Source organism: Dipodomys spectabilis, unplaced genomic scaffold, assembly GCF_019054845.1.
Source record: "Dipodomys spectabilis isolate Male_0828 unplaced genomic scaffold, ASM1905484v1 ptg000018l, whole genome shotgun sequence".
Lineage (NCBI taxonomy): Eukaryota > Metazoa > Chordata > Mammalia > Rodentia > Heteromyidae > Dipodomys > Dipodomys spectabilis.
The window spans coordinates 7756600-7773476 of NW_024870695.1; the positions used below are offsets into that span (position 1 = coordinate 7756600).

The window sequence follows — 16877 nt, forward strand, 5'->3', positions numbered from 1 at the left end:
AAAAAAAAAAAGTGTAATAAGTATTTTGGGGAATTATCTCAGGAAAAATATGCTAGTCTAAATGGAGTCAATTCAAAATTGGTTTTGTACAGGGAAGAGTATTTTCTCTGTTTATTCATTTTTATTTATATTAAAAAAAATTGTATTCCTGGGTAGGTTAATGTCAAATCATTAAGATCTTTCCCTTCTGATTTCTTTGACTGTTTTAATATCATCAGCCCAGCTCAGCTATGTGGAGGAAATAGAGAATGATATATGTAGTAGTTTAAATTTTCCTTAACTCTTAGGACTTCTTGTGAGAATTTTACTAAAATGACTTTTTCCAAAGCTGTTAAACTTTATTATAGGGTTTGTGATGTTAATTTTACTATTCTGCTTCTTCCAGAATACCAGGTTCGGTCCATAGCAAGTCATGTTCGTCCTGACAGACAGAGTATGTATGAATGAATCAGCTCTTATACAACCACATTTATACTCAAAAATGAATGCTTGCCATCCTGATTGCCCCTATAAACACTCACAGTTATGAAAAGCAACAGTGATTAATAAGTGAGGTTAACAACCACTTCTTTGGGGGTAGACAGGACCCTAGAGATAACTAGATATGACTACTCATCTGTTTAGGTGATAAAACTAAGATTACAAATTAAATAACTTGCCCAGTGTAGTTTACAGTTGTGTAGTTTACTGCATTGCACATCTGTATAGAAATCAAGACCTTTTCCTGAACCAGAGCAACAGTTCACTTTTGACTAAAAAGTATAATATACTTTGAGTAAGATAGGATCTTTTCCTTTAGCAAATCAGTTTTTAAACTAATTTTTAAATTAAAGTGGGTTTATGTAGAAAAAGCACATTAATTCTGAATATCGGGAAGCTTAGTGGGTTAACTTAGTTGAAAAATCATACTATTTCTTTAACAGAATTTACTTTGCCTTTAGCTCTCTTATTCAGTGCAACTTTTCGAAAGAAGATCGAAAAATTGGCCAGAGACATCTTGATTGACCCTATTCGAGTAGTGCAAGGAGATATTGGAGAGGTAATCCCAAGCAAGGCTGGGTGGGACCTCAGTGGGTTATTTTCATATGGGGTCCTGGAATTAATTCCTTGTTATTGAGATAAAAATTAAAATATTACAAATGAAAGGGTAACATGTTTCAGATTTGCTTTAAAATGTATAAGTTACAGGGAGATAAGTAAAACAAAATTGCCAAAATATTGATAATTGTTAAGGCTGAGTGATGGGTGAGTGTTGATTATGTTCATTTCATATTTTTTGAATAGTTAAAAATATTTTACACTGGGCACCTGTAGCTTACACCTGTAATCCTAGCTGCTGGAGAAGCTGAGATCTGAGGATCACATTTCAAAGCCAGCCTGAGCAGAAAATTCTGTGAGACTCTTCAGTTAACCACCAGATAACCGGAAGTGGTGCTGTGGCTCAAAATGGTACCACTGTGTCTCAAAATGGTAGAGTTCTAGAGCTCTAGGAAAAGAGCTCAGGGAGTTTTAAGTCTCATGACTGACCAAAAAATAAATCAACAAATAAAAAATCATAATTAAAAAATTATTTCAAAAACTTCTTTGTGTGGCTCTGTGGCTCAAGTGGTAGAGCACTTGCCTTGAGCTGAAGAGTGCAGGGATAGTAGCCAAGCCCAGAGTTAAGCCCCACCACCGACAAAACAACAACAACAACAACAACCTTTGCCAGTCCTGGGGTTTGAACTCAGGGCCTAGGTACTATCCTTAGCCTCTTTGTGCTCAAGAGTAGTGTTCTACCACCTGAGCCACAGCACCATTTCTGGTTTTTTCTGAGTAGTTTATTGGAGATAAGGGTCTTAACGACTTTTCTGCCTGAGCTAGCTTCTAGTGATCCTCAGATCTCAGCCTCTTGATTAGCTAGGATCAGAGGTATGAACCACCTGCTTTTCAAAAACTTTTAAAGAAATAAAAAACTCTTTCTGGAAGATTACCAGTGATCTGAGATGGAACTGACTCTTTTTGTGTGGGCCTAGATGTTGTCCCTGAGTTTTTGTTTTTCTCTCAAGGCTAGTGCTCTATTACTTGAACCACACCTTTACTTCTAGCTTTTTGGTGGTTGATTTGTGATAAGCGATTCAGACTTTCTGGCTCAGGCTGAATTTGAACTACTTCAGCCTCCCGAGTAGCTAGGATTAACAGGTGTGAGCTACCAGCACCCAGCTTAGTTTGTTATATTTTTCCTTAAATTTTTTTTTTAAATTTATGACATATAATTGTAATAGCATGACATTTCAATACACTTTTATAACATTTGATAGGGTAACAGCATGTCTGTAACTTGAAATATTAATAATTTCTTTGTTATTAAATACTCAAAATTAGAAACATTTTTATCAACAATAACTGTTGCCATGTTTTCTATCTAGTTAGCAACTTAACACTAACCAGTTTTCTTTTCTCTTCTTTTTTTTTTTTTTTGGTCGGTCATGGGCCTGAGCGCTGTGCCTCTCTAGCTCTCTACCACTTGAGCTACAGCGCCACTTCTGGTTTTCTGGTGGTTTATTGAAAATAAGAGTTTCATGGCCTTTCCTACCTGGGCTGGCTTTGAATTGCCATCCTCAGAGCTCAGCCTCTTGAGTAGCTAGGATTATAGGCATGAGCCACCGGCGCCCAGCCAATTTTCATTTTTGAATGCCTTTTGTGTTCATGTTTGAATTGTGCTTGGAACAGTGATTAGAAGTTTATTCCATTAGGACTAATCTAAACATATTTAAAAAGTGTTTTGAAGTATTAGACATACAAATTAGATAGACATGTGTACCAGCCAGGGCGAGGTAGAGAGCCAGTGATTTGAGAGGAGGGATTAAGTTCTGATTTGTACTTGCCAAATTGAAGGAAGGCCCAGAGGGAACAGGAATTGTTGGAAGTTCTTCAGATGTAGACAGAAAACAATGTCTGGTCCTTCGCATGTCCTTTGGCACCAGTATCACAATCATCTGTTTTATTTTCATTTTTTTAGGCAAACGAAGATGTGACACAGATTGTAGAGATACTCCATTCTGGGCCTAGTAAATGGAACTGGCTTACCCGGCGTCTGGTGGAGTTTACTTCCTCTGGGAGTGTTCTCCTGTTTGTTACTAAAAAAGCCAATGCTGAAGAGCTAGCCAATAACCTTAAGCAGGAGGGTCATAATCTTGGACTGCTCCATGGAGACATGGATCAAAGTGAGAGAAACAAGGTCATTTCTGATTTTAAGAAGAAAGACATCCCAGTCCTAGTGGCCACAGATGTTGCAGGTAGAGTATGAATTTCCCAATAACCTTAATCTCTGTGTATAAGGATGCATGTCTTGTAATAAAACCTATAATATCAGAACTGGCTGATTGCATAGCTCTGCAATTCATGGCAGGTATGGCAGATTATTGTTGGCAAACAATAGAAGTTCCTAATATTAGGTAGCCTAGGATCATGGAATCTATGTTGTGCTGTTTCTTCTAGAGGCTAGCTTATGTGTATGTATGGAGGGAAGCTCGCCAAACCTAGGTTAGTTAAGGGAAATGTGGATTCTTTTTAGTTAATTTGATTTTTTGACTGTAGGTGAAAGAAAATAATTGGATTGCTTTATATTTTAGCCCGTGGTCTGGACATTCCTTCAATTAAAACTGTCATTAATTATGATGTGGCACGAGACATTGATACCCATACGCATAGAATTGGCCGCACTGGAAGAGCAGGTGAGAAGGGCGTGGCCTATACCTTACTGACCCCCAAGGACAGCAATTTTGCTGGTGACCTCGTCCGGAACTTGGAAGGGGCTAATCAACATGTTTCCAAGGAGCTCCTAGATCTGGCAATGCAGGTAAGGGGCTGAACATACTTCCGATTGTTCCTGATAATATAACAGACAAGGAAGGGAAATAACAAGCAGGACAAGAAAGTCGGCAGAAGGAAAGGGTAGTTATGAGGTGTCCTGGGATATCTGCACTATCCTCTTGTCATGGATTACTCTCACTTTTCAAGTGACTTTGTTGAAAAGGTTCTCCTTCCTTGCTTGAGCTTAACCTTAAATTGTGTTTATTGCAGAATGCCTGGTTTCGGAAGTCACGATTCAAAGGAGGGAAAGGCAAAAAGCTGAACATTGGTGGAGGAGGCTTGGGCTATAGGGAACGTCCTGGCCTGGGCTCTGAGAACACAGTAAGTTCAAACTATCTGTGAATCAGAATTCTGGATTTAAAAGCAGCACTTTGGTGGGGGTGCTTTACAGTAGCAGGTTTTAAATCTAGGGCCTCATGTTTGATAAGCAACTACACTACTCATCCAGCCCTTTTGCTCTATTTTTCTAAGGGCCTAGAGAGCGATCCAGCCTCAGAATGCTATCCTCCTACCTACACCTCCCACTTAGCTAGAATTATAAACTTGGGCACCACACCTGTTTGTTGATGGGAATCTCACTATTTGCTTGAGTTTAGTTTGCTACTGCAACCCTCCCAATCCATATTTAAATTTTCCTGATTGTCACCAAGATTTCTCTCTTTCTCTCTCTTTCTCTCTCTCTCTCTCTTTTAATATAGGTACTGGAGCTTGAACTTGGAGCCTGGGCACTATTCCTGAACTCTTTTGCTCAAGGCTATTTATTGCTCTACCACTTGAGCCACAGTTCTACTAGGTTTTTGGTTTTTTTTCTGTTTGTTTTGACTAATTGTAGATTAGATTCTCACAGATTTTCCCTGCTCTGGCTGGCTATGAAACATGATCCTCAGATCCCAGCCTCCTGAGTAGCTAGGATTACAGTCATGAGCCACTGGGGCCCAGCTGTCCCACACTTTTCATTAGCATCAATTGTACAAAGAGATTTCATGTGACATGTCCATAGATGCATACAATGTCAGGTTCTTCCCCTCTGTTACTCTCCTTCATCTCTCCTCCCCCATGACTAATTTTGTTTTAGCCTAACTTCAGCAGATTCAAAATATTTCAATAACTTTTAAAATAACAAATCAATTTATTAATAACAAATTTGACAGTATAATATTCAAATTTTAATAATTGGAATTCAGCCAGGCACCAGTGGCTCACTCCTGTAATCCTAGCTACTCAAGAGGTTGAGACCTGAGGACCCACAGTTCAAAGCCAGCCCAGGCAGAAGTCCATGAAACTCTTATCTCCAATTAACCATCAGAAAACTGCAAGTGGTGCTGTGGCTCAAGTGGTAGTGCATTCGCCTTGAGCTGAAGAGCTCAGGGACAGTGCCCAGGCCCAGAATTCAAGCCCTAGGACCAATAAAAAAATAAATAAAAAATAATTGGAATTCATAGCTGTGTGGTTAAATACAAATTCCCATTTATTTACTTTTCTTAAAAGTAAGTCAGTCTTTAACCCAGTAAAAATAAGTGCAGGTAGTAAAATTGAAGCGCCTAAAGTCATACACTTGGTAAAAGTTGAAGCAGAGACTCTGATCCTTAATGGTCTTGATTCACAGCCTAAGCAGTTACATAATGTGCCGTATTGATTTCTTTTTCATCTTTAATGTAATTTTTACTTAACTGAATCCTTATGTAATACATAACAGTGCATTATAATCTGACTGCATTTCTGATTATTAACTTTATTTCTCAGGAATATAATTAGTGGGTTTTGAGGTGTTTACATTTTTTTGGTGGGGAGAGGTCCGGTCGTGGGGCCTGAACTCTGGGCCTGGGCACTGTCCCTCAGCTCTTCAGCTCAAGGCTAGTGCTCTACCACTTGAGCCACAGTGTCACTTCGGGCTGCTTCTGCTTATGCGGTGCTGAGGAATCAAACCCAGGGCCTCATGCATGCAAGGCAAGCACTCTACCACTGAGCCACCTTCCCAGCCCCAGGTGTTTACGTTTTAAAGTGACCCATCATTGCTGCACTTTTTCTCACAAAGCATTAATAATTTTCTTAAAAATACCTAGCTCCAGTTGCACTGCAGTTCTTGCCTCAGAGATCCCATCTGTATAGTTGCTTTCCCACCTATTCTTCCATCTTCATCGGTGTGTTTATTTTTTAGGACCGAGGAAATAATGTAATGAGCAATTATGAGGCATATAAGCCCTCCACAGGAGCCATGGGAGATCGGCTAACAGCAATGAAAGCAGCTTTTCAGGTTTGAAAATTGACATTTCATTTAAAAAGCTATTAACAGTATCCTTGGGCCTTCCTGAGATGGTGTTTAGCTTGTAGACTTCATGTTAGATTTAGGACTTTCTTACTGCTTAGAGTTCACATACAAACTTAATAGTAGCTTGCCTAGAGAACAAATGTAGAGTTTGAGGAACACATGTGCTGATCATGTGTGAGACAGTATTTCCACAGTCTGGTGTTGCCCCACCTCTAAGGCAATGTAATTGGCATTTTAATTGCCTTCTTTTGGGGCTGAGATCAGTTTGATTCTGTGACCTCACAAGAACTCTGAGCCTATCTTTTTTTCCATACTACTTCTAACTAGTTGGCATTTTCACTAGGTGGGTCTTAATGCACACATTTTATGGGTCTCTATACTGATGGTTCCAAGATTTTGGGGTTTTTATTGATTTAGGAATTCAGAATTTGAGTACTTATTTATGTTAGCTTATGTTCATTGCACAGAGGAGAATCTCATTGCTATATTCCCACACACATGTTTCACAGTCCGTTCCACTTTCTCTCCTTTTAGCCATTCTTTTTCCCAAGTTTAGCATGTTTTTACAAGTTGCAGTCTATTTCAGCCATATTAATTCTCTTTCAAAATATATTTCAAAATTGTTCACCTTTTTTCCCTTCCTCAGCTCCTTAGTAGTCTCTTACACTCATGTTCTGGGTTCATCTATATTTATACCTAAATGGATCTGTATCTTTTAGGTTTAGATTCCACATGAATTAAAACACAATATTTTGTCATTTGAGCTTGGCTTGTCTCAGTATGGATATCCTCCAATTGCATCCATTTCCATTTTCCATATTTATTCACCTGGGTACCTTGGCTAAGGTTTACTTTTTAGATTTGAGAACAATAATGTGATACATGGTGTGACATTTAACACCCTAGTAAAGATTATTATTAATTTTGAAACCACATGATAGATGGCTATTTTTTGTGTGTGTCATTGGGTTTGAACTCTGGGGCCTTCGCACTGTCTCTGAGCTCTTTGGTTCAAGGCTTGTGCTCTTCCATTTAGAGCCACAGCTCCACTAGTGTTTTTGTGTTTAGTTGGAGGTAAGAGTCTCATGGACTTCCCTGCCCAGGCTGGCTTTGAACCAATATCTTCAGATCTCATCTTCCTGAGTAGCTAGGATTACAGGTGTGAGTCACCAGCACCCTGCTGAATGATATAGCCTTTAAAGTTCAAATTAGGTTTTGCTGTCAAACTCAGCCTGGAGATCAGACACAGGGCCTTGTTACATGCTAAACAAACATTCTACTGCTACCTCTAGCCCATTTAACATGTAATATATAAGCCCCTGTCAAACTTTTAAAATATTTTGAGTGTTCAGAACTTTTGGGGGGTTTTTAACTTTAAGTAAAAAACTGTAGACCATAAATGTGTCCAACTTTTATACACAGTGGTGCTTTATTCTAGCCTATTAGGTGTAATTCTCAGTACATTGCGTCCGTCTCAGTTCTTTACTGCACAAGAACAAAAGGGCTTGTATTGTAAGGCCATCAGGATACTAGTCAAAACAATACCAAGATATCATAGCTAATCTCAAGTTTCTGTATACTTTCACCATTATCAAGCTTATATATACCCAAGTTTCTTGAACTCAGGTGTTTTTGTTTTGTTTTGAATACTCATTCTTGGTGTCTCTTTTTTAGTCGCAGTACAAGAGTCACTTTGTTGCAGCCAGCTTAAGTAATCAGAAGGCTGGAAGCTCTGCTGCTGGGGCAAGTGGATGGACTAGTGCAGGAAGCTTGAATTCTGTTCCAACTAATTCAGCACAACAGGGTCCCAACAGTCCTGACAGCCCTGTCACTGGTGTCACAAAAAGCATGCCAGGCTTTAGCAATACTGGGAACATCAGCAGTGCACCGGTGACCTACCCTTCCATCGGAGCCCAAGGAGTTAACAACACAGCTTCAGGGAATAATAGTCGAGAAGGGATTGGGGGTGGCAATGGGAAAAGAGAGAGGTATACAGAGAACCGGGCTGGTGGCCGTCATAGCCATGGAGAGAGTGGCAATCGGCATGGTGATAGCCCCCGTCATGGAGATGGTGGTCGCCACGGAGATGGATACCGTTACACAGAAAGCAGCCGGCACACTGACAGCCATCGGCATGGAGAGAACAGGCATGGAGGAAATGCAGGCCGGCATGGTGAGGGTCGGGGAGCAAATGATGGCCGAAACGGAGAAAGCAGGAAAGAAAGTTGTAATCGTGAAAGCAAGGTGGACCCCAAGATGGACAACAGCAAGATAGACAGTAAGACAGATAAGACAGCTGATGGTTTCGCTGTCCCAGAACCACCCAAACGCAAGAAAAGTCGATGGGACAGTTAGAGGGTATGTGCCACAGAGTGAAATCAGTTGTCTTTCATTTTATTTTTAGAAAGATTTTGGTAACTAGGTGTCTCAGGGCTGGGTTGGGGTCCAAGGAATAAGGACCCCTTGCTCCTAATGGAGAATTGGAGTGTAGAGACATTATGCCTTCATCTGAATAACTGTTCAGATGTTTCCTTGGGAAGCTGCTTTATTTAGTCCTGGCATGCAATGAGAGCTGGGAAGCTTCTGCTGGCTCTGAGTGAGTTGTTAGAAGGGTTAAGTGGGAAATACTTTGGAAGAAAGAGCCTTATAGGGCACAAGACTCACTCTAGGTTTGTAAGTAGCTTATATTTTTTACTAAAATGTCACCTTGTAAACATCTATAAATCCAATTCCTTTTCTTAGTTGTTTGGCCAGGCAGTCCCCATTTTAGGAGTTGGCTTCTGCAAACCCAACCCATTGAACTGAAGGACTATTTGAGAAGCCATTTGGTGCTTTCAGATGTTTGCAGGGAAAGGAGCTACCCAATGCTCAGGTTCCCCAGCCAGGTTTGTATCCAACCCTGAGACATGTAGGAAGAAGCCACCTTCCACAACCAGGCTTTGAGAATCTCAGAGCCAGTATGATTGAAGGGAAAAGATGATCCTGGAAAGAATTCTAGGATTGCTCCAGGTCTGAGGCATCGTTAATAAAAATGAAAAAAGAGAAAACCAACAACAGCTTTTAAAGTGTCTATCTCATTGTATTTTTTTTTAAACTTACCCCAATGGTAGTCTTTTGCTGAAATGATTCTGATGATTTTTGTTCTATCTTGTTTATAAAAAGAAAAGAAATATACAAACTTTGAATTTTGTGACTTTGTGAAGGTTTCTTTTAAGATGTGCATTCCTTTCCTGCTTGCTCTCTAGTAAATGTTTTACTACTGGGACCTGCGGACTGTTTGTTATTTCTACCTTATAGTAATGCATAAATTATGATTGGAACAGTGTAGCACATGGTGTGAAACGTGGGGAAGTGTTTGCTTAATTAAACTGTCAGTAAAGACATTTCTTCTAGCTTCGTTTTATTCAGCTAAGGAAGACTTGAGGATTACATGCCCAGCAAGAGGCTACAACAAACCAATTTCCCGTTTATCCAGTGCCCTGTAGTTCTTCATGGAAAATTGTGGGTCTGTCAATACAAGACAGTCTCTCAGTGCTGTCATGGGGAAACCATTCTTCAGGTAGCAGGACATCTTGCCGCTCTGGACCACTGTGGAACTGTAAGGTATCCAAGAGCTCCAGTTTTTTCAGCTGTTATGTAATAAGCTATCTTCCCTTAGTCTTTAGTTGCCAGGGCCCAAATAGCTCAGCTCATTTCCTCTTGTGTTTTTTCTTCTGTTCTTTCCGCTGCTGTGCCCTCTGATCCTTCTTCATTCTGGAGTCTACCACTTTGAAATGACCCCGGACGCCAGCTGGCCGCCGTACTTTACGACCCACACCTTTTTTGGCTACAACATAGGTGACTTGGCGTTTCTCCTTGCCAAGTCCAGCCTTCTTATAGAGACTAAAATAGAAGAAAGCAGGTTAGAGGCCTCTTTTCTAATGCTCCTTTAAGCTAACCCCATGTGACCTGGTGTGTCTCTCTTTACCTTCGCAGCTGGGCCACCTTTTCTCGTTCTGAGATATCCACTGTATTCACCACAGCTTCTGCCTTCTTCTTGGTTTGTTCAAGCTTCTTCAGCATCTGGAAGGGAACATTAGTTAGGTGATACCTCCTGTCCCTGCATACATTTGCTTTTAACATCAGGAAGCCTGAACCAATCACTTACCCTCCGTTTCTTCCTGGCTTTGGCCTCGGCTACTTTCTTGATAGGGCGTGCATTGATTTCCCGCCAGCGTTTCCGATAATGCTCCACTTCCTTCTTATCAATAGGCAATTGCCTTACCCGGTGCTGCTTCTCTTCCTGCACAAACCACTCTGGAAGTTCTCCCTCTTCTTCATTAAATGCATACCTGGGTAGAGGGAAGAGAACACCGGTGTAAACACTAATCACTACTACCAAGTTTCCTAAGGAAGAAATTACCCACTTGAATGATATGTGGGCCCTTTACCGGTTGAAGGAATTATCTATGAGGTCTCTCTTGGCCTTTTTGGAAGAGGCAATCACAGCACCGAGAGCAAGGCCTTCAGCGTCCAAAATCCGATGTTTCACTAGAGAGGAAAGGAATAAGGCAAAAGCCTGATTCCCAACTCTAAAGTTTCCATTGGTTTTGTTGCACTGTGTACAGAGCTCTCACCTGGGTCCTCGATAGGCACTACTTCAAACCCATCATCATCTGATTTAGGCCCACGGCTACGCTTTTTACCACGCGATTGTTTCCAACTGTGGAAGAAGACAACTATGAATATTCAGCCCTCTCACCTTTCAGACCGTACTTTACCTTACTAACCCTGTTTCCTATTTAAAACCACTATGGAACTTGCAGAAATCCTGCCTCTTTAGTACTTAAAGCCAAGGCTAAAAACTTAACCAAACCACTGCTTTTCTATCTTCTCTCAGCTGTGCACCCACTTACCTTGCTTCATCCTCACTGCTACTACTGTCACTGTCTGAACTATCATGTCTGTCTTCCCCTCCAGGGCCAGTGGCAGCTTCTGTGTCCTTAGGAACTTCATCTTGACATAGGGGTGATTTCTTTTTAGTCTTCAAACTAGAAGGTGATACTGATGGTGGCGGTGGTGATGGCTGTTGCTGTTGCTGCCCCTTCCGACGGCTCTTGTACAGCAGCTGGGCCTGACTGATCTCCAGGGCCTCATCGGCATCATCCTCAATCCCACTGAAGCCATCCTATGAAGGAGAAATCAACTGCTCTTCTTCCAAGGAATGCTCATGTCTACTTAGTCTTGCCGCAACCTCCTCTTACCTTTGAGAACCACAGGTTGGCTTGTTCTTCCTGCAGTACTGCCTTTTCTTCCAATGGTACCAGCAATGGATTCTCTTCTCCCTCCTCTTTATCATCTTCTTGAGTAAATTGCACACTATAGATCCAAAGGAAAGTTAGGAGACCTTTAGGGCTTTTCTCACCATGCTAACCATGCTAACTGCCTCAGGAGTCATGCTGAGGGAGGCAGCACAGTCTCCTGTCTTACATACTCCTTACCATTTTTGGTTCTTGACACCCTGATGTCCTCTTAATCCTGCCAGCTCCTCTGGATCTAGGTCACTGTCCAAAGAAGAATCGTCATCGCTCTCGGCGTCTGACACGTAGATGTCATCCCTTGGCAGATCAGACAGAAATGTATCTGCAGCACTCATGTCCCCTTGTGTTACTTCCTTTAATAACTGAAGTGTAACAAAAACATTGTGGATTTAAGGGAAATAATACTTCTCACCATGTTAGTTATCTTAGTTCGTACTCAGCAAATACATCATTCTCCTTTTACAAATAAACCAGCTGCAACCCTCTAGGGTTCTAATCTGTCCCTTTCATTGGTTTAAAAATCTCTCAAAGCTGATCTAGCATTACAGATGATACCTGAGCCTCTTACTAAACTCACTCTCAGAAGGCACCTGAGTCACATGAGAATACCATCTAAAGCTCGTTTTTGGTTGCTCTATAACCCTAGCTTTTTTGGAAGAGGTAATCACAGCACCCAGAGCAAGGTCTTCAGGGTCTGTAATCCTAGTTTCTCAGGGGGCTGAGAATTTAGGATCATGGTTCGAAGCTACCTGGGGTGGAAAGCCCATAAGACATCTCCAATTAACCACAAAAGTTGGAAGTGGAGCTGTGGTTCAAGTGGTAGAGTGCTAGCCTTGAGCAAAAAAGTTCAGGGACAGTACCCCAGGTCCAGAGTCCAAGCCTGGCAAAAACAAACAAAAAACATCTATACACTGTGATGCCACTGAAAAAAGGAGCTCCTGTAACTGTAGTTAACAGAAATGACCCCCTGAATCCCAGAACGTTATCAGTATTTAGCACAACATACCAGAGATTGCAACCAACAATCTGTGTGTGTATGTGTGCATACACTGAGGCTTGAACTCAGGGCCTAGGCACTGTCCTTGAGCTGTTTGTTTGTTTTTTTTTTTTTTGATTGGTGTGAGGCTTGAACTCTGGGCTTGGGCGCTGTCCCTGCACTCTTCAGCTCAAGGCGCCACTTCCAGTTTTCTAGTGGTTTATTGGAGATAAGAGTCTCACAGACTTTCCTGCCCGGGCTGGCTTTGAATTGCGATCCTCAGATCTCAGCCTCCTGAGTAGCTAAAATTATAGGCTAAAGAGAAATTGTTGGGATTATTTTTTCCCCTAAGCTGCCTTTTGCTCAAGGCTAGCACTGTACCACTTCAGCCACAGCACCACTTCCAGTTTTTTCTGTTTATGTGGTACTGAGGAATTGAACCCAGGGCTTCATGCATGCTAGGCAAGCACTCTACCACTAAGCCACATTCCCAGCCCATGCTATTTAAAAAAAAAAAAAAAAATCAGAATAAGCATGTTTTGTTCAATAAAAACATCAGCCCAGAAGCCAGCTACTAGGACACAGTGAACTCAACAGTGCTTCTACAGAGAGACACCCATACTGGTAACCCAGGTGCCTGGTACTTCTTTTATAAACCAAGCCCTTGGCTAATATTTCTTGGTTAGTCTGTACACTTTACAAATGTTCCTAATTTCATCCTTTTAGGTGTATGTTTCCTTTTTGGCCTTTAAATAACGGGCCTTTTTCCTATATCTCCCTTTGTCTCCAACTTCAGTGACTAAGTCATTTTATAGGCAAACAGCAACCACACCCACTGAGCATTAACTCAACCTCCATCCCACCTCTGGACACCTGAACTCCTCTTGTTTTCTAAATCCATACCTCACCAACCCACCTGGTGACCTCGGATGGTACGAAGTGAGAACATGCCAGTCTCTCCCTCATCTGCAATGGAGACCCCAGGCAGATCCATCTTCAGCTCTACACGCTCCCGCTGCTTCCTCTGTTCCCGTAGCAGCTTCTTTTTTTTCCTGAGGGGATAGTTGAGGGAATCTTCAGAGATGGTCACATTTATTCTCTCTGCCTTTCTTCCCCTCCCCCCTCATATTTAGGGGCTTCCTAAGCTGCTCTTCAGCTCCCCTCACCTCTTTAGTTCTGCCACTTCCTGGGCCTTCATCTCTGCCAAGGTCTGGTTTAACTGCTCCTCTTCTTCCTCCTCCTGAGAGCGCTGCCTTGTCTCAGCTGTAGACTCTTCCTCATCACCTTCTTCTTCCTCTCCTGAGCTGAGGCTGAAAAAATAATCCAAGGGGTTTGGTTATTTCCCCAGACATTCCCATAATACCCAGTCATACCTGCGCTGGTTTACTTCCCTGCTCACCTGATATCCAGTGCCTTTGCTTGCTCTTTCAGCTTCTTGGCTACGTATCGGCGAAGCTTTGTTCTCCAGTTCAGTAGGGACCTACCCAGGAAATATCATTACTGATCTAAACATCTCTGTCTCTATCCTTGAGCCCTCCTGTTTTTAGCCCACTCTTCAAATTTCAGTCACAAACTTTTAGCACAAAAAAATCCTAGTCCCCAGAGATGCAACATCATGGTCTTCAAAGTCTTCCTTTGTGTCCTGGCCTCTACCCCTACACCACTTCATACCTGAGATCCTTGCGCCCCAGCACTTTAATGTCCTGACAGCAAGCCCGTATGTCCTCAGTGGTAGCTGGATGCTGTGCCAACTCTTCATCATCTATTGAAATCTATTTGAGGAAAAGGAGTCAGGGAGATTCTTAGGTCCTGTTTCTGGGGACCCTTATCTCCCTCAAGTCTGGGAACTCACTTCGCTGGCCTTGGAGAGAAAGTCAACAGGGTTGGCAGCTCGCAGGAAGTCAGTGACAGAGGTTCGGTGATAGAGAGTAAGGTCACCCTCAGCATATCCTTCAGCCTTAAGACAGGGCAAGAAAGAGAGTTGGAGTATTGGAAGGGCCCACTGGGCCCAGCTTCCCCAGAGTTTCAGTACCCAAACACACCTTTGGCTTCTTCTTAGTCACCAACTCAGTAACAGTCTTAGCCTGAACTTCAACCTCTTTAAAAGCAAACTTAGGATCAAAGAATTTACTATCAACCTTGTCAGGAGCCAGGAATCCTAAAATGATAAGATATATTTAACAGTGTGGTTTGGTAATTGAGAAGCTAAGTCAAGGAACAGAAGGAGGTAATGCTTACCCTGACAGACTACAAAGATTTCTGCTGATTCATGGCGAGAGGCTTGGGGCTTGGTGGCCTGGACACGGTGGAACAGCTGCTGGAAGATCCACAGCAGGGGCTGATAGTCACGGGAACGGAAAACCTTCGTGATAAAGCAGCCACCACGGGCCAAAAAATCACAAGCCAAACGTAGAGCCATCAGTGTCAAGTGGGCTGTGGATAAAAGACAATTGGTGAGAAACTGCAGCCTGAGGGGACAACACCTCCACGCGGACCCTTCTCAAGCTCCACATTCCCTGTACCTTGTGAGTAAGCATCATGGACCCAGCTAGCCCCGACATTGGGGGCCCCATCATTGAGCACAACATCAACCTTCCAGGTCTTCAGCTCCTTCCTCAGGGCCTAATGAGAAAGAGAAGGAATTAGTGAATGCCCACCAAGGGCCATGTCATGTGCCAGGTACTGGAGGTAACAACAGGAAACAAAATGAAAACATATGGCATAATGGCGAATCCATGGGTAAGGACTTCCCTGAATACGGCTGTCCTCTCCTAAATTCCAAACTCTACCCCTGACTATAAATAAGGCTCAGGTGGACACTAGGATTGCTGTGGTCTTTGTCACAGAAACGTTATATAGGCACTGTTCTCAAAGTATGATTAAGAGGAAAAAAATTTGTCTTTAGGAGTTGAGTGTATATGTTTGTCTAAAAAGGACTAGCAGAAGCTAGTGGCTCACACCTGTAATCTTAGCTACTGGAGGTTGAGATATACAAAATCATGGTTCAAAGCTACCTCAGGCAGAAAACTCTGTAAGATTTTACTTCCAATCAACCAGCTAAATGCTAGGCTGAGTCATAGCTCAGCTGAGCAAGCAAGCCAGAGATCCTAATTCAAACATCAGTACCAGCCAGAAAAAAAAAAGGAGATGTTCAAATTACCTGTCTACAGTGTTCTGTTGTGATGTCTTCCTGGAGAGTCACCACATTGGGGAGAGGCTTGATTGGGACCAGGTCCACTCCTGAAAGAAATCAGATCACAGCACTTTAAATGGCAGCCTCAAACAAAAAGAGAAATATACAACAAAGTACTTTATACATATACATCCTAAGGACCCAGAATAGGCACTCACCCACAATAAGACTGGATACAGGCATAAACTTGGCGGCCACCTGCAACCTATTAAAGAAATGAAGATTTTAAAAACTTAGGACTGCCTCTCTCCATTGGAAACGTTCTCTCTCACTCATAACCTGTTAGGTGACACGATCAGAATACACCATCTTTACAAAATCCAAGCCTTTTCTCCACAATCAAGTAGGCAACTTAGCCTCAACATGTAGTGTATACGTTAGTTTAAGGGTGAAATAGTTGTACTGGGTTGCAGGAAGAGATCCTGAATCCGTCCTCCCCAGCGCCAACTCTAAGACACCCAGGGACAGGGTGACATCAGAAGCCACCCATGCCAAATGTTACCATCCTCCTGGTGCAGCACACAAGTCCAGCAAGGCTCGAGCTTTCTGCAGGAACTGAAAGCGGCGATTGAGTTGGATCAGCTTGAAAGCAGAGCGGGAACGGTAACCTGGGAAGTGGAGGTGGGGGGTCCAGATCAATGTCCGCGGAGCACTTTTTCTGGCAGGGCTTCTCCCGCCTCCCAACCCACCAACCCTCCAGCGGACATGGATTCCAGTATCTTGGAAGGTAAAGCGGACCCGGACTGTTTCCTTGAACCCTCACCGGTTTCCTTAGCCAAGTGATAGAACTTGTCCCGCCGGCTCTTGCCAACTTTGCCCTTCTTGCCCATGGTGGAATGTCACTCAAACCTACGATTAAAGTAAAAGTTAGGAATATCTCTGGTCCCGCATTTGACTCGGCCTCGGCTTCCCACTTCCCACAGCAATCACTCACCAACACCCCGCGCCCAGAGTACCAGGTGGTCAGGGCCGCACGTGTAGACCGCTTACGTAATTCCGCTTCCGCTTCCGGGGTCCTTAGCGCCCAAGTTTTTCGCCATCTTGAGTGCTGCCAGAAATTATCTTCCATCTCCAGGTCTTACAAGTTCAAAATTGAGGACAGGAAAACATTACAAAAATCTAAGAATCTAGTCTCTAGGACGCAATAATTACGAGTTCTATGTTTCCGCATCTCCTCCCAGATCCTGACCTGGAGTAACCGCCCCTTCAATCATGGCCCCGGTCAATTACGGTCGACTCGCCGCAGGTCCCGCCCATTGACCTGGAAGTCGTCTTTGCAGGGTC

The 16877-nt window shown here is 42.7% G+C and overlaps 2 protein-coding genes across 8 annotated transcripts in view; one reads left to right on the top strand and one right to left on the bottom strand.

Annotated features, from left to right (window-relative positions):
- The window catches only part of Ddx42 (DEAD-box helicase 42), a 35430-nt gene extending 25925 nt beyond the window's left edge, over positions 1-9505 (top strand). For all 5 annotated transcript variants that reach the window (XM_042672473.1, XM_042672464.1, XM_042672455.1 and 2 more), the window contains 7 exons: positions 386-433; positions 942-1039; positions 3002-3278; positions 3615-3841; positions 4066-4176; positions 6014-6109; positions 7799-9505. In XM_042672473.1, the coding sequence (XP_042528407.1) occupies positions 386-433; positions 942-1039; positions 3002-3278; positions 3615-3841; positions 4066-4176; positions 6014-6109; positions 7799-8479 (1538 nt within the window). In that variant the 3' untranslated portion in view covers positions 8480-9505. The remainder of the gene's footprint in view (positions 1-385; positions 434-941; positions 1040-3001; positions 3279-3614; positions 3842-4065; positions 4177-6013; positions 6110-7798) is intronic.
- A 233-nt stretch (positions 9506-9738) lies between these two features.
- Ftsj3 (FtsJ RNA 2'-O-methyltransferase 3) lies at positions 9739-16821 on the bottom strand. Of its 3 annotated transcripts, XM_042672512.1 has the most exons (22): positions 16783-16800; positions 16588-16670; positions 16357-16442; positions 16096-16201; positions 15752-15798; positions 15561-15640; positions 14923-15022; positions 14639-14833; positions 14443-14558; positions 14253-14357; positions 14072-14172; positions 13800-13880; positions 13567-13710; positions 13317-13452; positions 11605-11786; positions 11368-11482; positions 11020-11291; positions 10741-10826; positions 10555-10654; positions 10272-10455; positions 10092-10186; positions 9739-10006 (listed from the first exon to the last, which is right to left on the bottom strand). In XM_042672512.1, exons 3-22 carry the CDS (start codon positions 16421-16423, stop codon positions 9814-9816), a joined length of 2505 nt encoding a protein of 834 aa, XP_042528446.1. In that variant the 5' UTR covers positions 16424-16442; positions 16588-16670; positions 16783-16800; the 3' UTR covers positions 9739-9813. The 3 variants fall into 3 exon arrangements, with proteins under 3 accessions (XP_042528446.1, XP_042528439.1, XP_042528433.1); XM_042672505.1 differs by having other exon boundaries at positions 16588-16821; XM_042672499.1 differs by having other exon boundaries at positions 16528-16821.
- Between the last annotated feature and the right edge of the window lie 56 nt (positions 16822-16877).

Excerpts from the sequence above, each read along its gene's own strand:
- Ftsj3 (XM_042672505.1), bottom strand. The coding sequence starts at position 16,423 with ATGGGCAAGAAGGGCAAAGTTGGCAAGAGCCGGCGGGACAAGTTCTAT. Across the intron at positions 16,202-16,356 it reads TCACTTGGCTAAGGAAACCG|GTTACCGTTCCCGCTCTGCT; the intron begins GTGAGGGTTCAA and ends TCCACTTCCCAG. Across the intron at positions 10,187-10,271 it reads AAGCCAGGAAGAAACGGAGG|ATGCTGAAGAAGCTTGAACA; the intron begins GTAAGTGATTGG and ends GTTCCCTTCCAG.